General features: G+C 46.4%; 1 protein-coding gene across 1 annotated transcript; it reads right to left on the bottom strand.

Annotated features, from left to right (window-relative positions):
- Positions 1 to 493: 493 nt before the first annotated feature.
- Positions 494 to 18,990, bottom strand: LOC142586239 (sphingomyelin phosphodiesterase-like). The gene is made up of 10 exons (XM_075697489.1): positions 18,843 to 18,990; positions 17,127 to 17,372; positions 15,495 to 15,664; positions 14,175 to 14,294; positions 11,247 to 11,327; positions 10,031 to 10,118; positions 8,618 to 8,700; positions 6,161 to 6,341; positions 4,216 to 4,400; positions 494 to 1,905 (listed from the first exon to the last, which is right to left on the bottom strand). The coding sequence occupies exons 1-10, from the start codon at positions 18,984 to 18,986 to the stop codon at positions 1,737 to 1,739; spliced, it is 1,467 nt and encodes a 488-aa protein (XP_075553604.1). The 5' UTR covers positions 18,987 to 18,990; the 3' UTR covers positions 494 to 1,736.
- Between the last annotated feature and the right edge of the window lie 289 nt (positions 18,991 to 19,279).

Here is a 19,279-nt window from a genome sequence, read left to right as displayed (position 1 = left end):
GGACCGCGGAAAGTGTTCGATGTCTCCTGTTAGAAGTCGCCTCCAACTGACACCTGGGCTGGGGTACGCGTGTCGGCGAGAGTTGTTAGAAAGTACTGTCATAAGACACGCGACACTCATCTCAGAGCGCAGTATATCATTATCGAAAATATACAGCGGTGCAGTGCGAAGTTATATTGCCCCGGTAAATTACGAATTTTTACGTGCCAAAACAACTTTCTCATTGTGAGGCACGCCGTAGCGGGGGCTCCGGAAATTTGGACCACCTGGGCTTCTTTAACGTGCACCTAAATCTAAGTACACCGGTGTTTTCGCGTTTCGCCCACATCGAAATGCGGCCGCCGAGGCCGGGATTCGATCCCGCGACCTCGTGCTTAGCAGCCCAACACCATAGCCACTAAGCAACCACGGCGGGTGATATATTGCCCCGTTTCCGTACATTGAAGCTAATACTGAATATATTCTTTTTTCAGTCATTCGAAAAAAGAAACATTACGAGGAAGTCCGGCTGAAAATTTTATTTTCTTCTATAAATCTCCGTCCAACTGTACAATTTGTGTATGAACAAAAAGGGCACCCCAGTTCTTGGTCGGTAGCGGACACTTTCGTGATTTCTAAACAGGCAAGGTCCCATAATCGTAGCAATCCTATAATCTTCTATATTAATTGAGCATCCCGCAACATTTATTATCCTTGGCGGAGCAAGACCCGAAGCGACAATCGTGTCAATGAGAGACGTCGTTGTGGATGGCTCCATATTCATTGGGACTACACGAGGTCTCAAGAACGTGCACCCAGTGCTAGGTACACGAGCGTTAATTCATGCATTCTGCCCCATCAGAATGCGGTCACGTGGATTTTAACCCGATGACTTCGGGCTCAGCAACAGAACGTCATGGCTACTTCAACATAGTGGAAATGTCGGCTTGTTGGCTCATGATGATCGAGTTGTACAGCGCATAGGCAATGACGATGAACAGAAAGGACAAGACGACACACAGAATGCTCTGCGTGTGTCGTCTTTTTCCTTCTTTTTTGTGGTCGTTGCCTCTGCGCTGTACAACTCCATATTTCACAAGGCCGAATCTCAAAATTTCGAGTTAAACACTCTTATTAAAAACACAGGTGTATGATACATGTTACAAACTTCGAACATTCGTACTCCGTAGTGCCTGCGAATTTAACCAGCAAAGATAATACGCTTGATTGAAAAAGGCTGTTTATTTAAAAAAAGAACCTGTCTTGTTGCCAAATTCAACTTTTGGAAAAAGCAGCTTCCTTGCCTTATGCGATCTCAGAATTTCTTTAATAATATCACGCCTATAGTCGCTTTCACAGTAATGTAGAACTGAAGTGAAAGCTACAACTGACATCGGCCAATCAGCAGCGATACTGTGCGAATGCACGTGACCCTGACCTACGTGGCCCTCCATGGGAGAGCGCGATGGGCTCAATCTCGAGCTTAGTCTATACCCCACGAGCATGGTTTGCGCGCTTGTACTCCGGCTAAACACTTTGAAGCTGAGTGCTAACTGATACTCGCTGTCACCTCCCCAGCCTAGGAGTGTAATAGGAGAATAGTAACTCTGTCCGCCGAGGGTGGCGTTGCTGTCGTTTCGGAGAAGTCGAGGGATGTGTTACGCGCAAAAGCTACTTGCAACACACTCGTACTACAGGTTCAAATCCGAACGTCACGAGCAATTATTCCAAATTCGATGCTTCCTAGTCGGCGCACGTCATGCTAAATGATGGTATTGCCTCCCGGTGGCGTTTTTCCTGTTGGCGGTGGGATCTCGCGGGCAGGCCGAGTAGTCGTGCGCCCTGTCCGTTTGGCAGCGGCACAGCAGTCGCTCGCGACACTCGTCGTCGCACTTCATCTCCTGGTCGCCCAGGCGAGTCGTGTACCTGAGCGCCCCCATCAGCGTTTGGGGAGAGAGGGAGAAATAGATGAGTATATCGGACTGTTTGATTAGGGAACCATACGCGCTTTCAGAACTATGCGCTCCACCAACATTACAGGAAACGAGGTGGTACTTACAGTGTGCCGCTCTAAAGGAACTCGACAATTCAAATTAGTCTCAATATTGACGGTAAGGTTTGGGGATAACAAGGAAACATGAAAAGATGCTAAGGACCACGCAACAAGTGATGGAACAAAACATGATACGCCTAACTTTGAGCGTCAGCAATGCGGTGATGGCTGATATTTATAGGTGAAGTTAAGAGGAATAAATGGAGCTGTAAAGATTGTATAATGCGCAGTGCAGATAACCGGTGGTCTATTACTGTAACCGAATAGGTGTCGAGAGACGGGAAACGCAGCTGAGCAGGACCGAGGTTTAGGTAGTTTGACAAGTTTAGGACAGGTGCAGGTATGGAATTGTGTCGGAAGACGCAAGACAGGGGGCAATTTGAGATAGCTGTGAGAAGCCTTCGTCCTGCAGTGGATAAGAAGTTTAGCGCTGATGATGATCACTATGCCACTGTCAATCTAGTGACCGAAGGTAAGATTATTATTATTATTATTATTATTATTATTATTATTATTATTATTATTATTATTATTATTATTATTATTGCTGTTGTAAGCTAGACGAAGAAGAATAAGCTAAGGATCTCTTGAAGGTGAAACGTGGAAGTTATTCAGACTGAAATATGCCGCAATTACCGCCATGATGGCCAAGCCACTTCTGATTCTATTACAAATTTGGCGCAGTCAACCAGATTTCTCAGATGTTTAGTTGGAAAGACATGAAAAGTGACATCAAAAACTAGGTAATGTCATGTCGCCTGTACCAAATAAACAAAGCCAAGTACCAGCCACGACCTAACGAGCTTATGCTGCTTGAACATAAACCATTTGAAGTCATACATGTACACTTAAGCAAACTGGAAAAGAGAAGCACCGGGGTATGCAAAACTTCGTCATTGCTGGTTCAATAGATCAGTGTATCGGAATGGTGGTGGCACGCCCTGGCAAGAAATACATAAGTAGTGTCATAGCTTTTCTTGACGTAGGAGTATTTTCTCATTTGAAGGCCATAATATCAGACAATTCCTTGACTGCAGCCTCGAGTGCAGTTAACATTTTGTGGCCTGTAATGTTTCAAAACTGGCTCTAGACATTGGTCTTGGGATTTAAGACAAGTTACCGTTTACTGAGCGCTACAAGACCTCTGAGGAGCGATGCAGGAATAGAGAAGCCACCACGTTTAAGTTTCACAAGCTGCGCCCGGACCAAATGCCAGAAGTTGGACTGCAATGCATTGTGCTCTCCCAGATGGAACTACCAGCCAGCGAAGCAAATATTCTAGGACCTTTGAAGTTGGGAAGTTATCGGCGCAGCGAGTTGTATTCAAGCACGTGGGGTATCATGAGTTATGAAGAGCTGGAGCTTGCAGCCATACACAACGTTCTTGGTCATCACCTCTAAACGGGCGACTCAGAAAAGGGAGGAACTGTAGGCTTGTGGAAGAAGAAGAAGAAGAAGAAGAAGAAGAAGAAGAAAGAAAGAAAGGATCTCTTGAAGATGAAGACGTGGAAGTTCTGACAGAAATAAGCAGTAATGACAACCATGATGGCCTGGCCAGTTTTGGTTGTGTCAAAATTGTTATTATCACTTAGCCATTAAGGAAGTCAATGTTGAGTATCTAGTACCCCTGTCACACTGGCAAACTTAAGCGCACTTTGAGCCCGTGCTCTTCGCCACTAGTGGCATTCGCAGGCTGCCACACGGGAACGCTTATAGTGACACTTACTGCACAGCGCGCTCGTCGGCGATTGTGTTCGGCGAACACACTTCGCGGTCGCGAAGTGTGTAGCTTCGTTAGCAATGAGTAAAAAATAAAGTAAATCTGAAAGCAGGGTCAGGAGGGATTTTTAATAAATTTTTTTAATCGCTGACGTTACAAGGTAATAAAGTGCGCCGCACTGCAAAAAAAAAAAAGAAATGCAAAAACAGCAAGAACTACTCGCCCTCTCGGGCTGTTTGGAAATATATGCTTTGCCTTAATTCTGACTCGCGATAGCCATCACCACCAATTTCAAAGAACGCTTTCTTTTTTCTCGCGCAGCAGCGCGCCGCCAAAAGGGCACTCAGCGCGCTGAAATACACTTGCTCAAAGCGCAATTTAATTTGCCCGTGTCACAGGGGTACAAAACTATGTGTCGGCAGGGACCGCGCAGACACGTTATATGTGGCACCGGGGTGCTCACCCGACGTATTGGTTAAACCGAGCCTCGTCAGCCTCCATGGCTCCGATGAGCGCGGCCCAGTCCTCGTGGCCCACTTGCGCCAGACCCAGGTCCTCGGTGCTGTACTCGAGCCTCCAGCAGGGTTCTCCGTCACCTTGGTTGGCCTCGGTCACGTTCATGGAATACGTCTCGTGTCTCGTCACCAGCTTGAGGGCAGACAAGTGGAGAAGTGTAGCAGGCTGTTGAGGCTCTTTAATTGGACAGTTTTCTCATTGTGGATGAAACACGCCGACTTCTCGTGATTTCTCCTCAAAATACACATTTTAATTTAATATGTTGTATATTTATTTGCACACTCAAAATAGAACATTAGATAAGAGTGGGTTACTAATTCGATGAAATTCATTATTTACAACAGCAGAATAGAGAAAATGCGCGTAAAAGTGCGAGTAGAAATGAAAGATCCATATTTAGAAAACACAAAAAAACATAAGTGCGAAGATCGGCTACTTGGCTCAGCAACATTAAACAAAACAAGGGTGTGTTGACGCCCGCGAGGTAAAAGCTTGTTTATGTGACGGCTATTCGCCATGCATGCAATGGTTTGCAGCGCAAGGTTAAAACCGGAACCTGCACTGTTTTCTTGAAACAAACAAAAAGAAACTTGCCCCCAGTACAATTATCCAATCTGACTGGTAAAATGTGATGCAAGAGAAGCTTTCATTGTACTTTTCGTGAAGGTAGATGCCTTATATTCTTTTTTGAGAAACTGCGGTAAACAGGAATGTATCGACCTTCCGTGCTACCATTATTAATGACTATGTACGTGAGCTAGCTATACTGTTGATTTCAGTCATTTGTCTCTCCTCTTGCGCACATCCGAAATTTATTTATGCTGATTGTTTGGTCTTTTACCAACACAAGCTATATTGCTTAGACCAGCACGTGCGGTGTGTAATATTTCTCATACAATAAAGACAAACCGATAGATACATGTAGACATACGTACATACACTGCGCACCTATTGTGTAAGTGCTTTTATGAACCTTCTGCATCTTCAAACTGTCTTACAGCGAAGCTGTATATGGCAGATGATTCGTCGGTCCGTCTGTCGCCTGTACGCCGAAAACTCCTCCGGCGCAACCCCATGCCCATGCGCGAAAAAATAAAGAGAAAGAGAGGCGCGCGATTGGCTGCGCTAGTAGTGATGTCGTTGCTCACCGTCACGGCCGAGCGCGCGCGCGGCAGTTTCTCTTCGGCTCCGAAAGGGGTAGACCACGCGTCTTACGCACTCCTGAGGAGCAGGTAGCTTTCGATCAGCAACGCCGCGAGGCGAACCGGGAATACCGAGGATCCGGCAGCCTACCTAGCCATCGAGTGTGATGTGTTCATGTTTGCTTGTGCGTGTTAACACCATGCTACCTTGCTTATTAATTCAGTTAGTAAGCCAATGTTTCCACGTTTATACGGACGATAAAACTACTATCCTTACTTCGTATAGCTGTCTACTAATTTCCTATCGCAGGCGATGCTTCGCCTTTCGGGCGAAACTGCGACTTTTGTTTGTAAGCAAGCTGACTGCGCGTCGATGGCGTGTCTGGGAGACGCACTTGCGAGAAAAAGCGAAATTAACGCTCTTCTATGCAGCCACATGAGCGCGTGATTTCGCGACGGAACGTGTAAGTGAGGCTCTGCTAAAATTCTCCTATGTCGTTTGAATAACACGGAATGCACCTTGCATATACGCCATAAATAAGCTAATAATGTACATAAATATAAGCGCATCATCACAGCGACGACTATGGCGAAAATTCGCCTGCAGTGTCCATATAATTTGATCTTGCTAGAGAAAAAAAAGCACGACACACAAGTTTAGAGTCGGCTGCGCTGCGCCGCGCCCTCGTCATGTTGCCATTGTCTTAATGCGCTTTTGTATGAATGTTGACAGCCGTAGTCGCATATCACCTTGGATTCCGAGTCGACTTCGTATATCCGGTAAGCGGGGTTCAGAAAGGTGTACGTGGTGACGCTCGGCGCGACGAAGGCGAGCCCAAAAGGCCGTGACCTGTCAACGGACGAGTAGTACACGATCGCCTCGTCGTAGTGCGTGTGGCCGTAGAACTGGCCGACCACTGTGCTTGAAAACCTGGCACCAGCATATAGGGTGAAAATAAAAAAAAAAAGATTAAACATGTCTGACACTCTAGAGTACTGCATTTCGAAGCCTTCATTCAGTGTCAAAGTCATATTCAGTAATCGAAAGCCATATAGAGCTCTTTGTTGTTTTGGTTTTCATCTCACTGCAAAGCGACTCGCTAACCGGATAACAGCGTTCTTATCGGAAGAAAATTCATCGGCGATTGCGATACTCCATAATGCGAAATTTGAGCGCAGCTGTGTACGTGTTTTCACTTCGCGATATATTGACTTGCGCGGACCGTCCTTCTCGTGCGGCGCGTTGCAAACGGAGCGAACTGTGCCGCGAGTGCCTGGATAATCTGGAGAGCCAGCGCGTGGGTGACGCGTGGCCGCGATTCAGAGCGGCCGCCTCCTACAAATCTACCAGACGATGGATGGATGGATGGAAGGTAGGAGCGTCCCCTTTGAAACGGGGCGATGGCAGTTGCCACCATGCTCAGATTTTTATTTTGCCTTTTATTTTTATCTGTGTTGTGTGTTATTGAATTTCTCGATTTTCTTTAAATACGTCTTCCTACCCTTTTAACCTTATGTCACCTCTCTGCTTTTGAGCCACCAATCCTCCACTCGCCTTTTGCTAATTTCCACCGCATATTTATTTACATGACTATCATTATCTCTGAACCCTAGGGCATCAGGAAGGGTGACTCTGGCCGCATCTACATCGGGATTGATACCATCACATTTTAGTATGAGGTGTTCCATTGTTTCTATATATTTACCACACACAGTACATGTGTCTTCTTCTTCGTTAAATTTCTTTTTATAGCTCCGCGTTCTAAGACATCCTGATCTAGCTTCAAAGAGTAGGGCACTGCCCCTTGAGTTATCATAAAACGCTTCCTTCCTGATCTGCTGTTTGCAGTATCGATATAGTTCCACACTATGCTTCTTTTCCATTGAATTTATCCAATTTTTACCTTCCGCATTTTTAACCTGTCGTTTAATGCTCTGTCTTTCTTCGTCCTCGTGTCTGGCATACTTACTGGTTAGCTTCCTAGTTCTTTTCCGCCATTGTGAGTCAACGCTCTTTCTGTATAGGTATTTAAAAACCTCAGCTGCCCACCTGTTATCGTCCAATTTCTTCAGACGTTTTTCGTATAGGATTTTACTCTGAGCTTCCCGTGCTTCGAACGATGCCCAGCCCATATCTCCCTGCACTGCTTCGTTTGTGGTTTTCCCATGGGCACCTAGTGCTAACCTTCCCACAGCTCTCTGATTTACTTCTAGTCTCGACTGAACCTCTGCCCTTAAACACAGGACCGCATTCCCGAAAGTAAGCCCCGGCACCATTACTCCCTTCCAAATGCCTCTCAGTACCTCATACCTGTTGTACCCCCACAATGCCTTATGTTTCATTATCCCGGCATCTCTTCGCCCTTTTGCTATGAGAGACTGTTCGTGCTTTTCCGTGTACATCTGCCCTTTGTTTATCCATACCCCGAGATATTTGTATTCGGCCACTCGGGGTATTTCATGGCCTTGTATGGCCAAAGACGACGCGCTCTACTCCGGCGCCATCTCGTGGCCATCGTCGCCGCACCTTCCTCTCCACTTGTTCGTTCGCTCGGTTACGCCGCCGACGCCGACGCTCGCCGTAGAAACGGGCACCTAAGAGCTGCGCTATAAAAAGAAATGGTTTTATGTTCCAAATTTACATTGTGCGTAGAAGAGACACCGCACTGGTCTCCGGAATAATTCTGACCGCTTTGATGTCTTAACTGAGCTTGGCACACGAGCTTTTTTGCGATCCGCTCTTACTAGAACGCAGTTGCCGCAGTCGGACAGCGAACCCATGACCTCGCTTGCAGCGCCAGAATGTCATAGCCTTAAAAAGCTTGGCACACGAGCTTTTTTGCGATCCGCTCTTACTAGAACGCAGTTGCCGCAGTCGGACAGCGAACCCATGACCTCGCTTGCAGCGCCAGAATGTCATAGCCCGGGAGTCACCATGACCGCTTATCGGCGCCTTAATTCCTTACTCGTCTTTTATTGCTATATTATGGTTTCGTGAGAATACGGAAGGGATAAAAAGTAAATGACTTTTCAGGTTTCTTCCTGCGAAGCATTCACTAGACTGTTGAAGACGTTTTAAAGCTGCATGCATGGTCATCGATGTTCAGAGATGCAGCGTTTGCAGGGTTACGCAGTTTAGACTAAGGAGATCACGAGTTACATATATATTAGACATTAAAAATAAAAATAAAATACATGCACACCCACCTTTCCACGATTCTGTGAAACATGGCGCTCCAAGTGTCGAGGCAGTCGGGCAAGCCGGGAGGTATGTGGCCGATCAGGTGCACCTGAAATGTCGACACGATGTAAAATCGGTGCTTTTCATTTCATATCAGGTCGTCAAAGACCACTGTACCAGTGACACGAGCAACTGTTTACGCCAAGTGTTTCAGCGGTTACCTGATAGCGCTTGTTTTATAACCACCGCGGTAAAGAAAGAGGCCATATTTTTTGGCGATAGGACATTCATGTCTGTGAGCATCCGAAATGTCGCGGTAATTATCGTGATCACCGTTATCATTATCATAATTTTTTTGTGTCCACTTGCAGGACGAAGGCTTCCTCACTAATCTCCAGTTACTGCTCCCTTGCATTTGTTTTCTCTATCATATGCCCGCACATATCTACTGATCTAATCACATTATCCAATTTTCACCACGCGCGCCTGCGCTTACATCCCTATCTCATTCACCATTCAATTAACGAAAATGCGTGAATTATCTTGTTGAGCAAATATTTTGGGGGACACGCTGCAAGTATGCATTTGAAGCCCGCCCGCCAGAATTTCGTGAAATTTTTTCTCTGGGATGCACGACGTATTTCCACTTGACAGGTACTAGCTTCGACATGGCCGTGCGCCGAACCGAGGCACATGCTTCTGGAATGCCCCCTGTACGCCCAGCAAAGGCAAAAGCTGCCCTTCAAAACTCAGGGCTCTGGGCTATCATCCATTGTCTCTTTGGACAGTACTTGTGCCCTGGTCAGTTAGTGGCCTCCTTGAAAGAACAGCCTCCAGTGCAGCGAAGGAACGTTTTTTATAAGTTGCGGACATGCGCTCCAAATACTGGATAGGATTTTGTGCAGTGACTCGCCCTCGTCGTTAAGCTTCATCGATTATTTTTCTTTCACTCTTGCATGTGTGAGTGTCTGAGCGTGCTGAAGCCTTGTTTCTATTATCATTTTCTATTTATTTATTTTTAAGGCGAGTTTACTTTTTGTATGGAAACGAAATTGAGTTGCCGAGTTAGACCCCATTGGACCCTACCTATTTGATGGAGGATGCATTGGCATTCCGCTTATTGTTTTTCGAGAAATGCCCCCTTATACTATGGGACGTGACTACGTGCAATACCATTGCTGTTCGGGGCAGACTTTGGGAAGGACTGCCTCAAAACAGGCGGTAGTGTTAAGTTGTCTGCCGAGTAAAATGTCTTGAACACTGACCGGATTGCGTTTTGAAACGGCTATGTGCGACACTAACTAAGAAATTGATTATTGAACTTTATTTTACCTAAGTGGTAATTAGTGTTTACCGCAGAAATAATAAACACCGTACCGGTGTGAATTGTTTCGTTACACTGCTCAGAAAAGGAGCCCGCATAGGCATAGATTTCTTACCTTGTCGCCTACGCGTTCGGCATCAAGCAGCTCGTCTACCAGCCATCGCAGTTGGTTTCCAGGGTCGGTCGAGTTCACGAAGAGCCAGCTATCAAGGTAACACGTAACGGTTAGTAACCACTCCCAAGAGGAAAATAGAAAAGCTGCGGAGGTGACTCAAAGGTTTGCATAACTGTGCTGCACGATAAGCTAGAATGGTAGAGCCTCTCTTGGGAGACCAATTTGTTTTCTGAACTTGAAACTGGCGTCATTGTTATACAGTCGCTAAGTTCTGCTGTTCTGCGCAATAACAGGTTCCAAATTGCCTGCCATGTCATCATTTGTAGGAAAATGTCCTATCGACAAAACAGACCGAGAAGTCGCCCATCTCCACAAAAGACCGCGCAGAAGTCACATTGTGACAGCTTCCCCTAGCTCGTTAGGGGCAGTTCCCGACGCTCGCAATGGGAGTTTTGTTGCTTCAAACACGCTAGGCTGGAGCGATCTCACGTGACATAGACGACACAAAAGAACTCCGGGCGCGCCAAGAAGCTGGTACTATCCCCGTTGGAGTTTGCTAGGGAATCCGCTGCGGCAAATAGAATCTGACAAGGGAATCCTCCTAATTCCTCCTAAGTAACTCTGTACCCCTGCTTGAGCCACGGTACAGACCTCTCTGAAAACAAAGACTTATTCAATAATTTCAATATTCAATATTTAATGTGCTTACATTTCTGGCGAAAGCCCGTGTTTTTCGGCTACAGTTAACCTCACGCCGATACAAAGGTAAGCGAAGCATGGCATTTATAGACTACACTCTGTGCTAGGCTCATGGACTTCTGCGCCTTCTTGCGCCAGCACTTTGCCTACTATAATCGCCCCGCCCCCTCCCCTGCCCTCTCCTCGGCGAGATACACCTGCTGTGAACGGTAAGTTCGGGGCGATGGGGGGATGGCTGCAGATTTGCGCGTGACTCGACATATGACGGTGCTCGAAACGTTTTGTGAAGTAAAATACCAGTGTGGTTAATGCTAAACCAACCACCATCTTCACATTGATTTAGACAGTGTTGCGCTACCCAACTCGGTAGGATAATATTTATTTCTTGCTTTATTCATTCCGCCGGGCATTCGACTTATTTTCTCAGTTTGACAAGGCCAGAACGCATTAGTGTACCCTGCCAAGATATTAGACCGTATCGTTAATTAGGAAAGAAAGAATTATAACTCGCACTTACAAGTTGAAGTTGTAGCAGAAGTTTGTGTTGAGCGATATTAATCGAAGGCCTTCTCTTGGCTTAGCGACGTAGTATCCAGCCCTGGTATAACGGTAGAGATAAATCAAGAACGACAGAAGCTGTAAGGCAGCATAACAGTAATGGATCGACAAGAAGGTACAGTCGGATTCGTTAATGACAGATATACTTCACGAACAAGATCACTAGAAACCTAAAGGAAGTAAGAATACCTATTTTTCTTTTTTTCTTTTTTTTTTGCTACTGTCAATGACCGGACCCATACTTTAATGCCCGAAGCATTCTTTTGCTCATCCCAGAAACATTGCGGTAGGTAGGTTCCAGTCTCGCCTCGTTTCATAAAAAAGAAAATTCAAAAGTATCCGATGATGTGATCGAACATCCGACGCCGAGCACGGCACCCTGACGCTAGCGCGCGCATGCTTCCGTCGTGCCAACGACCCGCGCCATCTTTCCGAGACGATTGACACGTTCGTCACGTCAAACAGCAAGAGCTGAGCACATGCCCTCGCGTGCGTTCTTTTCCACTTGGCCGCAGGCTTACCACTTTCTTTCGTTGAAGGAGGCTACGAAGACGCTGCGCTTCATTGCACCATCCTCGGGATCAGCTCAGATCGTAACGCAACAGGTTGTGACGTTCCTCACCAAGGAATAAGAATGCTGCCGTAATGTCATCGCCGTCACTCAGTGTAAAAATGCTTACACCCTTAAAGGTGTTTTCTTGTCGCACGGGTAACAAACAGCCTTACCGTTGGGGCCTTACAAAAATTTATAGGGGCCGACAACGGAGCTCTAACTAAACGTGCGATGACAAAAGACGTAGTTGGAAACTATGCAATAATTCTGACCGCCTTGGGCGCACAGAAATATCCGACAAGAAAATTTCAGAAGGAAATATATTAAACTCTCCTATCGGATGTTTCTGTGCGCCTAAGGCTGTCAGAATGATTACATAGTTTTCAACTACGTCTTTTGTCATCGCACGTCTAGACAGAGCTCCGCCTTCATCCTCTATGCATATTTATAAGACCCTAACGGTAAGAGTGTTGTAAGCGTAACGCCTTGGGCGCACAAAAATATCCGACAAGAAAATTTCAGAAGGAAATATATTAAACTCTCCTATCGGATGTTTCTGTGCGCCCAAGGCTGACAGAATGATTACGTAGTTTTCAACTACGTCTTTTGTCGTCGCACGTCTAGACAGAGCTCCGCTTTCGTCCTCTATACATATTTATAAGACCCTAACGGTAAGGGTGGTAAGGGTGTTACCAGTGCGACAAGACCCTTAAGGGTGTAAATTTTTTTACAGTGTACTAACTATTGTCGTCGTCTTGCTTCTGTCGTTACACACATGCTCGCGTCGAAAACAACTGCTTGCTTAATTACACAAGCACTTTGGTCCATGTGGTAATTCTTCGAAGAATTCCAAGCGGTGCTACCAGGTACCTGCAAAACGCTTCGCATGACGTTGACTCCCCACAGTGCGTAGAATTTACATTCATTTTTCTTTTGAGAAAAGGTTTCAGAATGGGGCCACTATCTGGGATCTGTGACCTTTGTACATTTTCTAGGTGCATGCTGAGAAACCCCATATCTTCAAAATTGTTCCGGAGCCTTCCACTACTTGGTCTCTCATAAGTAGGCGGTTGTTTTGGGACGCTATCAATTCAGCAATCAAACTGAGCCCATTTTCATTTACATTCAGCACAGTTGCATCTGCAGCAGTCAGACGAATGATAAAAGGATAGGGACCGTGCAAAAGTTGAGGGGACGGCATTTGATTGAAGGAGGTATAACTTTTAATTTTCAATTTAACAGTCAAATGTGGACACAGACGATGCCACTAGGTGAAGTCACATATTTGTAAGTTGTTTTGTCCATTCTCTCGTAGAGAAGCTGATGACAAAAGTAGGAGTTGTGGCAAGTTGCTGGCGAATCGCTCCTTAATGTTTGTATACACTATCCATTTTCTGAATAAGCAGTTAGCTAGGCGATGCCAGACCTCACGAGAACGTACGATGTCACGGGAAGCTTTTGTGCGAATTTCGACGTGGGGCTACCACTAAACTTTCGTTTTACGTCACTTCCTCTGATATCAAATTTTCAATTTATCTGAAGTTCAGCTGTTCACTGCTCCGCAAGTGCAACTTCACCTGCTCGATATCGCGCTCTATCATGCTATCGTAATTGCGTCATCTCATAGAACTTGTTGCTCTTGTGGAAATTAACTGCGCATGAATCAATGGCAGTATGTCTACTGGCTGTGGACCAGAAGCTTCGCAACAGTTCAGCGAGGATAGGGTGTGTCTCACATTTAAACACGTCCGCTGAAAGGATACTTGATCCGGCGTTACATTGCGGTATAACGTGATCATGCTGCTAGATCAGTCGCAACGTCTACAGCGCGATGCTAAGTGCGATGCTACGTGCATGTCGCAACTATCGAAAACCGTTCGTCGTAGCTCAGCGCTGGCGGCCTGCTTCCCGGTATCGCGAACATGAGGCGCACGATTTCGATGTGCATCGTCACGTTGCTCTAGAACTTGAAGCCGCATACCATAGTATGTTCGTGAGTGTGCGAGACAAAGGCCGAGACAAAGGTACGATGCGTGGCATCGGTTCAATGTAATGCTATCGCTCACTTCCTTTTCTTCCACCGCTTATTGCTCGCTGATCCTGCTGATAACACATGCGGTGCGGCCGCAGAGTAACATAAACGTATGGCGCGGCGGTCTAACCGCAGCGGAAGCGCGAAGAGGAGAAGAAGGAATATGGCACAATGGGGGCCGCATGATCCTGGCTGACCGAGCTTTGTGCTGAAGCTACAGTTCTCGCCGTCTGCTGGCCGTGCTCGTAAAATCCAGATGCAAGCTCCATGGGCACTCGCTGCACACGTTCGGAGACACCCACCGTCTGACGGTGGCGAGGGCGTCTTCCGAAAGCCACACCTTCCAATCTTCGGCTAGGCTGTCGTACAGCCACTGCGACTTCTCGGCGTGCCGCGCATCGCTGTGGTCGGTCTCGGGGAACCTGCACGCGCCAGGAGTTCCGTGTTTGAACTGCTCGGCCTGCCCCTTGGTTGGCATGCATACAACGCACGGAAAGCCGACATGGTGAGAGTCCTGCTGTTTCGTTATCAACTTGCCGCTCTTTTGCTCAGTGTGTACCTTCCGATTTTTTTCTGTAGCGAACAACGCGAAGTGCCGGAGAAGTGATACAGAATTCCTCGAAAATTGAAGCAGCGTTTTGCTACGAAGTTATATAACAGTCACGCAGAGTAAGTAAGAAATGCCAGACAGGACTTGTGCCGTACCGAGGCATTTTTTTTTTGTCTCCAGCAAACCTATCTGCGCCATAAACGGGACACGTGTACTGCGAAGAGGAGGCCAGACCAAACGTGACCTGCTATTCGGCGTTACTGATGATCTATTATAGGCGTTCAATAACGAGTTTTGCTGCGCACAAATTCAAATGTATTGCTATTATTAAGATCGTTATTTTTCATCACTTCATGACGATTTTTTTTATAAGAAAAGAACACTTGCTTAATGCAATAGCGCTGTTACTTACTTTTTTCTAAAAACTCGAATTGATGACTTGTACTTTTTTATCATTACGAGTTAATATTGAGAAGAAAGGTAAAATTGCCGTTTCAAATCAGGCAGCAATTCAAGCAAGCTTGTTTCTAAGGGGCTATCTCGCACGCAAGTGTAAGCAGTAGCCGCATGACTTTACTGGTGTCTTTGTTGAAGACAAGCTGTGAGTCACGTCTGACTTCATTTAGTTTTTGTTTCATTCGTGTAGAAAACAAAGACCACGAGAAACAACACAGAGACTATACAGGAGACAGGACACCAGCAAATTGTTTTTTTTCCTGCTCTTCGTATTCAATTTGAACGACTTCCTACTAATTCGACTCTGATTGTACTGCTGCGCTTTCTCATTATATTTTCCGATTGTCTTTCTTAAAATTAATTTGCAGCTCCTTCCTTGTTCCTCGCTTGTTTGGAAAACTCTGAGTCTTGTTTGCTACAATGGAGCCTCCAATTCGATTCAGTGCACTTAGAGAAGAAAACACTGTTTTCTTTTCGATTTATTTTATTCCACACCATATTTTTCAGTGAAGCGTTGTTTCATCATTGCATTCCATGAAATTAATGAAGGTGCGTCTTATAGTGCAGGAGCGCGCCGTTTCCGTTTCGAAGAAACTAGTGATTGGCTGGAACTTGCATGTTCGGGGGAACAGCTTCGTGGTTTCCGACGACCGGATAGACCGTGACGCCGGGCAGCCGCTTGGCGATAGTCGAGACGGTCGTCTCGAAGTTCTCGAAGTTGGAGGCCCGGGTTACCCTCCACACGTCGTGGGGTGGGAGATCGCCGGTCCAGTAGGCGAACTGAGGCTAAGAACAATGAAAATCGTGCCACAAGTGCTTCTAATCGCCTTCTGAGTGTCACTTATATTGTATAAATTGGCATAAGCGAGATTGAAATTATGTACGGACGTGGGCAAAGGTAGCAGACCTCCCCAGCATTTTCTAAACAGCTTGTGGACATCACTGGCAATGACCGTTCATACTAGTTTAATGCGTACTTACATATACGCCTGAAGTGTAAACGATATATTTGCGAACTGAGGCAAAAGCCGAGGTCAAATCTCGAGGTGGGTGCTGGGTGCGTTGCTTTTGCAGACGGGAGAGGCAAGCGCAACTCTCCGGGCGCCTACGCAGTTCGAGTAAAGGAACAACAAAGAAGCGCAGTAAGTTAAGCTGTATTAGTTACTGACGCTTCTGAAATATTAAAGCGGCCGCTCGTAAGCCGAGAGGAGACTCGGGGGACCAGAAAAAGCGTTCACTAAGGACAGGTGACTACGCTACTGTGAAATTCATGTACGTGAATTCAGCGGTTTTTGTATGGGGGCTTACTTAATTGTTCATGAGTGAAGAAAGACTTCGTCGCTCATTAAAGGATCCCAGAAAAAATGCGCGCGCACACGCACGCACGCACACGCATTCTAAATTCTAGCAAGGGAATTTCTTGCCCTGATTTTCCGTAATAATCAACCAGTTACTACGAAAATTAATTGGGTTTACAACGAGTACATTACACGCGTGCATTACTACAGTAGGCCCATCGCTATTTAACAATACCTGTAGGATGGACGGGTATGTACCGAAGTGTTTTAATGCGATTAGCATTCTTATGATAATACACGCACTTTCCGGGGGCTACCTCTCTGTCACCGTTTTCCCGCCAGCTTGAGTCACTGAGAAGTCCACGGTCTAATTGGTAAACCATCAGACTGCTGTGCTGAGGTAACGGGGTTCGAAACCAAGTACCGGAACATCTTGAATCACTGGATATGTGACTCTAGCTATGTGCCGCGCACCAGTTAGCCCGTTCCATGTCCGCTCGTGTTACTGTGGAATGCGTCACTATACTTATGCGCTGTTCTTCAGTGAACCTCCTCGACGCCAACTTCGCTCACTGGGTACGTGCCACTGCGTATGTGCCACTTATCAACGGGAAAAAAATCATGATTAATCTGGTGCTTGGGCTCAATCTAAACTCCGTCATATACATTGGGACAAACTTTCCTGAATGTATATTCGCACAAGTGCCACGCATGGGCTTCGTGGCGACGCCGCCGAATGACGCAGCATGTGTAGAGGGAAGCGGGAGAGAGGAACCCGGCTGCATGGACGCTTCAAATACGACGCGTGCCTGTGGTGGCAATACCTTGCGTCGCCACTTTACTACACTGATAATCCCATTAACGTCGAAATTAATCGTGAGGTAGGTTCTGCCGCATTTTTCCTTTTTTATTTTTCTTTTCTCAAATTAAAAGAGGAGCTACTCGCTCACCTGACGTCCCTGTCGCCCGATGTGCTCGAGCATGTTTTCCAGCGTGCGGAACGGCAGGTCGCAGTAACGCAAGTCACCCCAGCGGCCAGCGCGGTCTGTGTCGTTTGTTACTTCTCCTGATGCGGGACGGCAGCACAGGGGCTCATCGCACGATGCCAGGCTCCCCTCGACGTACTCCGGGTCGTAGTGGGTGTCCGACAGATGCAGCACGCGGAATGACGACGCCAGCTCGGCCCTTGACTGTGCCTGCACGCCGCCACCGAGGAAAATATTTCATAGCAGGATTGCCTGCTTTCGAGAGAACGCTGCTTGGTGCACCGTGGCCTAGATGAATGCTTTGCAGTAAAACGATATGCCTGCTGTACAGAGGTACGCCAAGCATCCTCAGTGAATTAAATGAGTCACCTTAACTATATTTGGTGATAGTTAGGGCCAGGTAATGGGTGAATTGCAGGGCAAAAGGAAAAGTGGGAGGATTAATTGCGGCCTTTGCAATAAATCACGTATTCGAGCGCTCCGGAGCGTTATAAGTGTGTTTTGTGAACATTGTCGAATTTAATCCTCTGCTATATAAACAACGCACCTTGTTTATGCTTGATGAAAATAAGGGTCACGTTATAAGCAATGCACAGGTAAAGTTCAAACTACGTGGTTTAATCGCAGTCTTTGCAATGAATTACGTATGCAAGGGCTCCAGAGCGTTAGGCGTGTATTTTACTAGTGGTGAAAAATTGAGCACTCTGCGCTAGCATAAGCACAAATGTCAGCAAAATCAAACTAAGAAAAACAGGGCTAGTCACAATGGCAAATCTATGTGCGAGTTTAAATACTTGTGGAATTCGACACGGTCCAAATGCGAAAACACCCGTGCATAGTGCATTGAGCGCACGTTAAAGAATCCGAGGTGGTCTAAATTAATCCCGGGACCCCCGCCCAGTACGGCGTGCCTCATAATCATATCCTGGTTTTGGCATGTAGAGCCGCAGAAGTTAATTTCAGTAATTTAGTTACCTGTGGGTCAACGGCAGATTTTGTGAGAAATATACTTAAGCAAGTGTTAGAATATGTAACGCCAGTGTTATCAGCTGCGTTTCTCAATGTCTCGAGAGAACTTTGCGTTACACAAACTTTACATTGTCGCGTTGTAGTAACGGAGAAGGGAGACGCAGTGTCAATGTGATTCACGAATTTCACTCTTTCTTTGGTGAACCTGTGCCCAGCACGAGTAACACTCAGCACAATGACAACGGCGATCGCACTAATCGATTGTCGAAAATTTCTGATTTGCGGATCGGACACGTCCGCTATTTATACATGGCTCATTGACCCTTTTATCGAAATCGCTGGTGTTCGCGTACGCTCTAAAATGTAAACCGCTATTCGCCTCGTGCACGCTATCTGATTGCGCAAGGCTGGGTTAAAAGCATAGCCGATAGATAGAACCCGCGATAACATCCGAGAAACTTCCGATACAGAAAGGGGTGCGTCTTGCGCTGAGCGGAAAGTTTTAACATTTCTTAGCCGGTGAAATGCGGTCACAGAAAAAAAAAGAGACGAACAAGTACGTGTGTACGTGCCAATATTATGATATGGGGCCATCCCAAGTGCAATGTGTCACGATATTTGAGGTTGACGACACGTTCAGTTAAGCTATGTTGGTTTGAATACTAACTAGGTGTTCTCTGTAAGAGTGAACCGTGCAAGGAAGCAACTCACTCTCTTCCTGAGTAGAGGCGTGGTGTCGCTGGGCTTTTCTGGAACGTCTATCTCCCACACGTGTTCCGGCAACGTGAGGTTTCCGCACGTTCTACCAAACATCAGCGTGCAGAGCTCGTTCGGAGAGGACCTCGTGGTTCTCATCACGTAGCCGACGTCGTCCTTGAAGAAGACGTGGAAGACGAAACAAGAAAAGTGCTGGTAAATTAGGGCGACTCATCGTTTTACCAAGATGAGAGAACAATTTATATAGATGCGACGTGGCTGTCGGACAACGCACCCAGCGGTTTAGCGAACAGCGGTACACCTGTGACGTCGACTTCGTTCCTCAAGCAGCTAGAAGACAATACGAACGAGAATTTTCTGTTGCAAGTAGTATCAACAGGTGGTGCGAAGTGCCTAGTGTGATCTTATTTCGCTGCATCTGATCTGGGTGG

This window comes from Dermacentor variabilis, chromosome 6 (genome assembly GCF_050947875.1).
Source record: "Dermacentor variabilis isolate Ectoservices chromosome 6, ASM5094787v1, whole genome shotgun sequence".
Classification (NCBI taxonomy): Eukaryota; Metazoa; Arthropoda; class Arachnida; order Ixodida; family Ixodidae; genus Dermacentor; species Dermacentor variabilis.
The sequence above is the reverse complement of the archived record's forward strand: the minus strand, read 5'-3'. Positions and strand labels throughout refer to the sequence as shown.

Bases quoted from the DNA above. Each gene is read 5' to 3' on its own strand.
- LOC142586239 (XM_075697489.1), bottom strand. From the start codon at position 18,986: ATGAGAACCACGAGGTCCTCTCCGAACGAGCTCTGCACGCTGATGTTT. The intron at 15,665-17,126 runs GTGAGCGAGTAG...CATTGTTCTTAG, and splicing joins TCGGGCGACAGGGACGTCAG to CCTCAGTTCGCCTACTGGAC. The intron at 6,342-8,617 runs GTGGGTGTGCAT...TGCTGGTGCCAG, and splicing joins TTTCACAGAATCGTGGAAAG to GTTTTCAAGCACAGTGGTCG.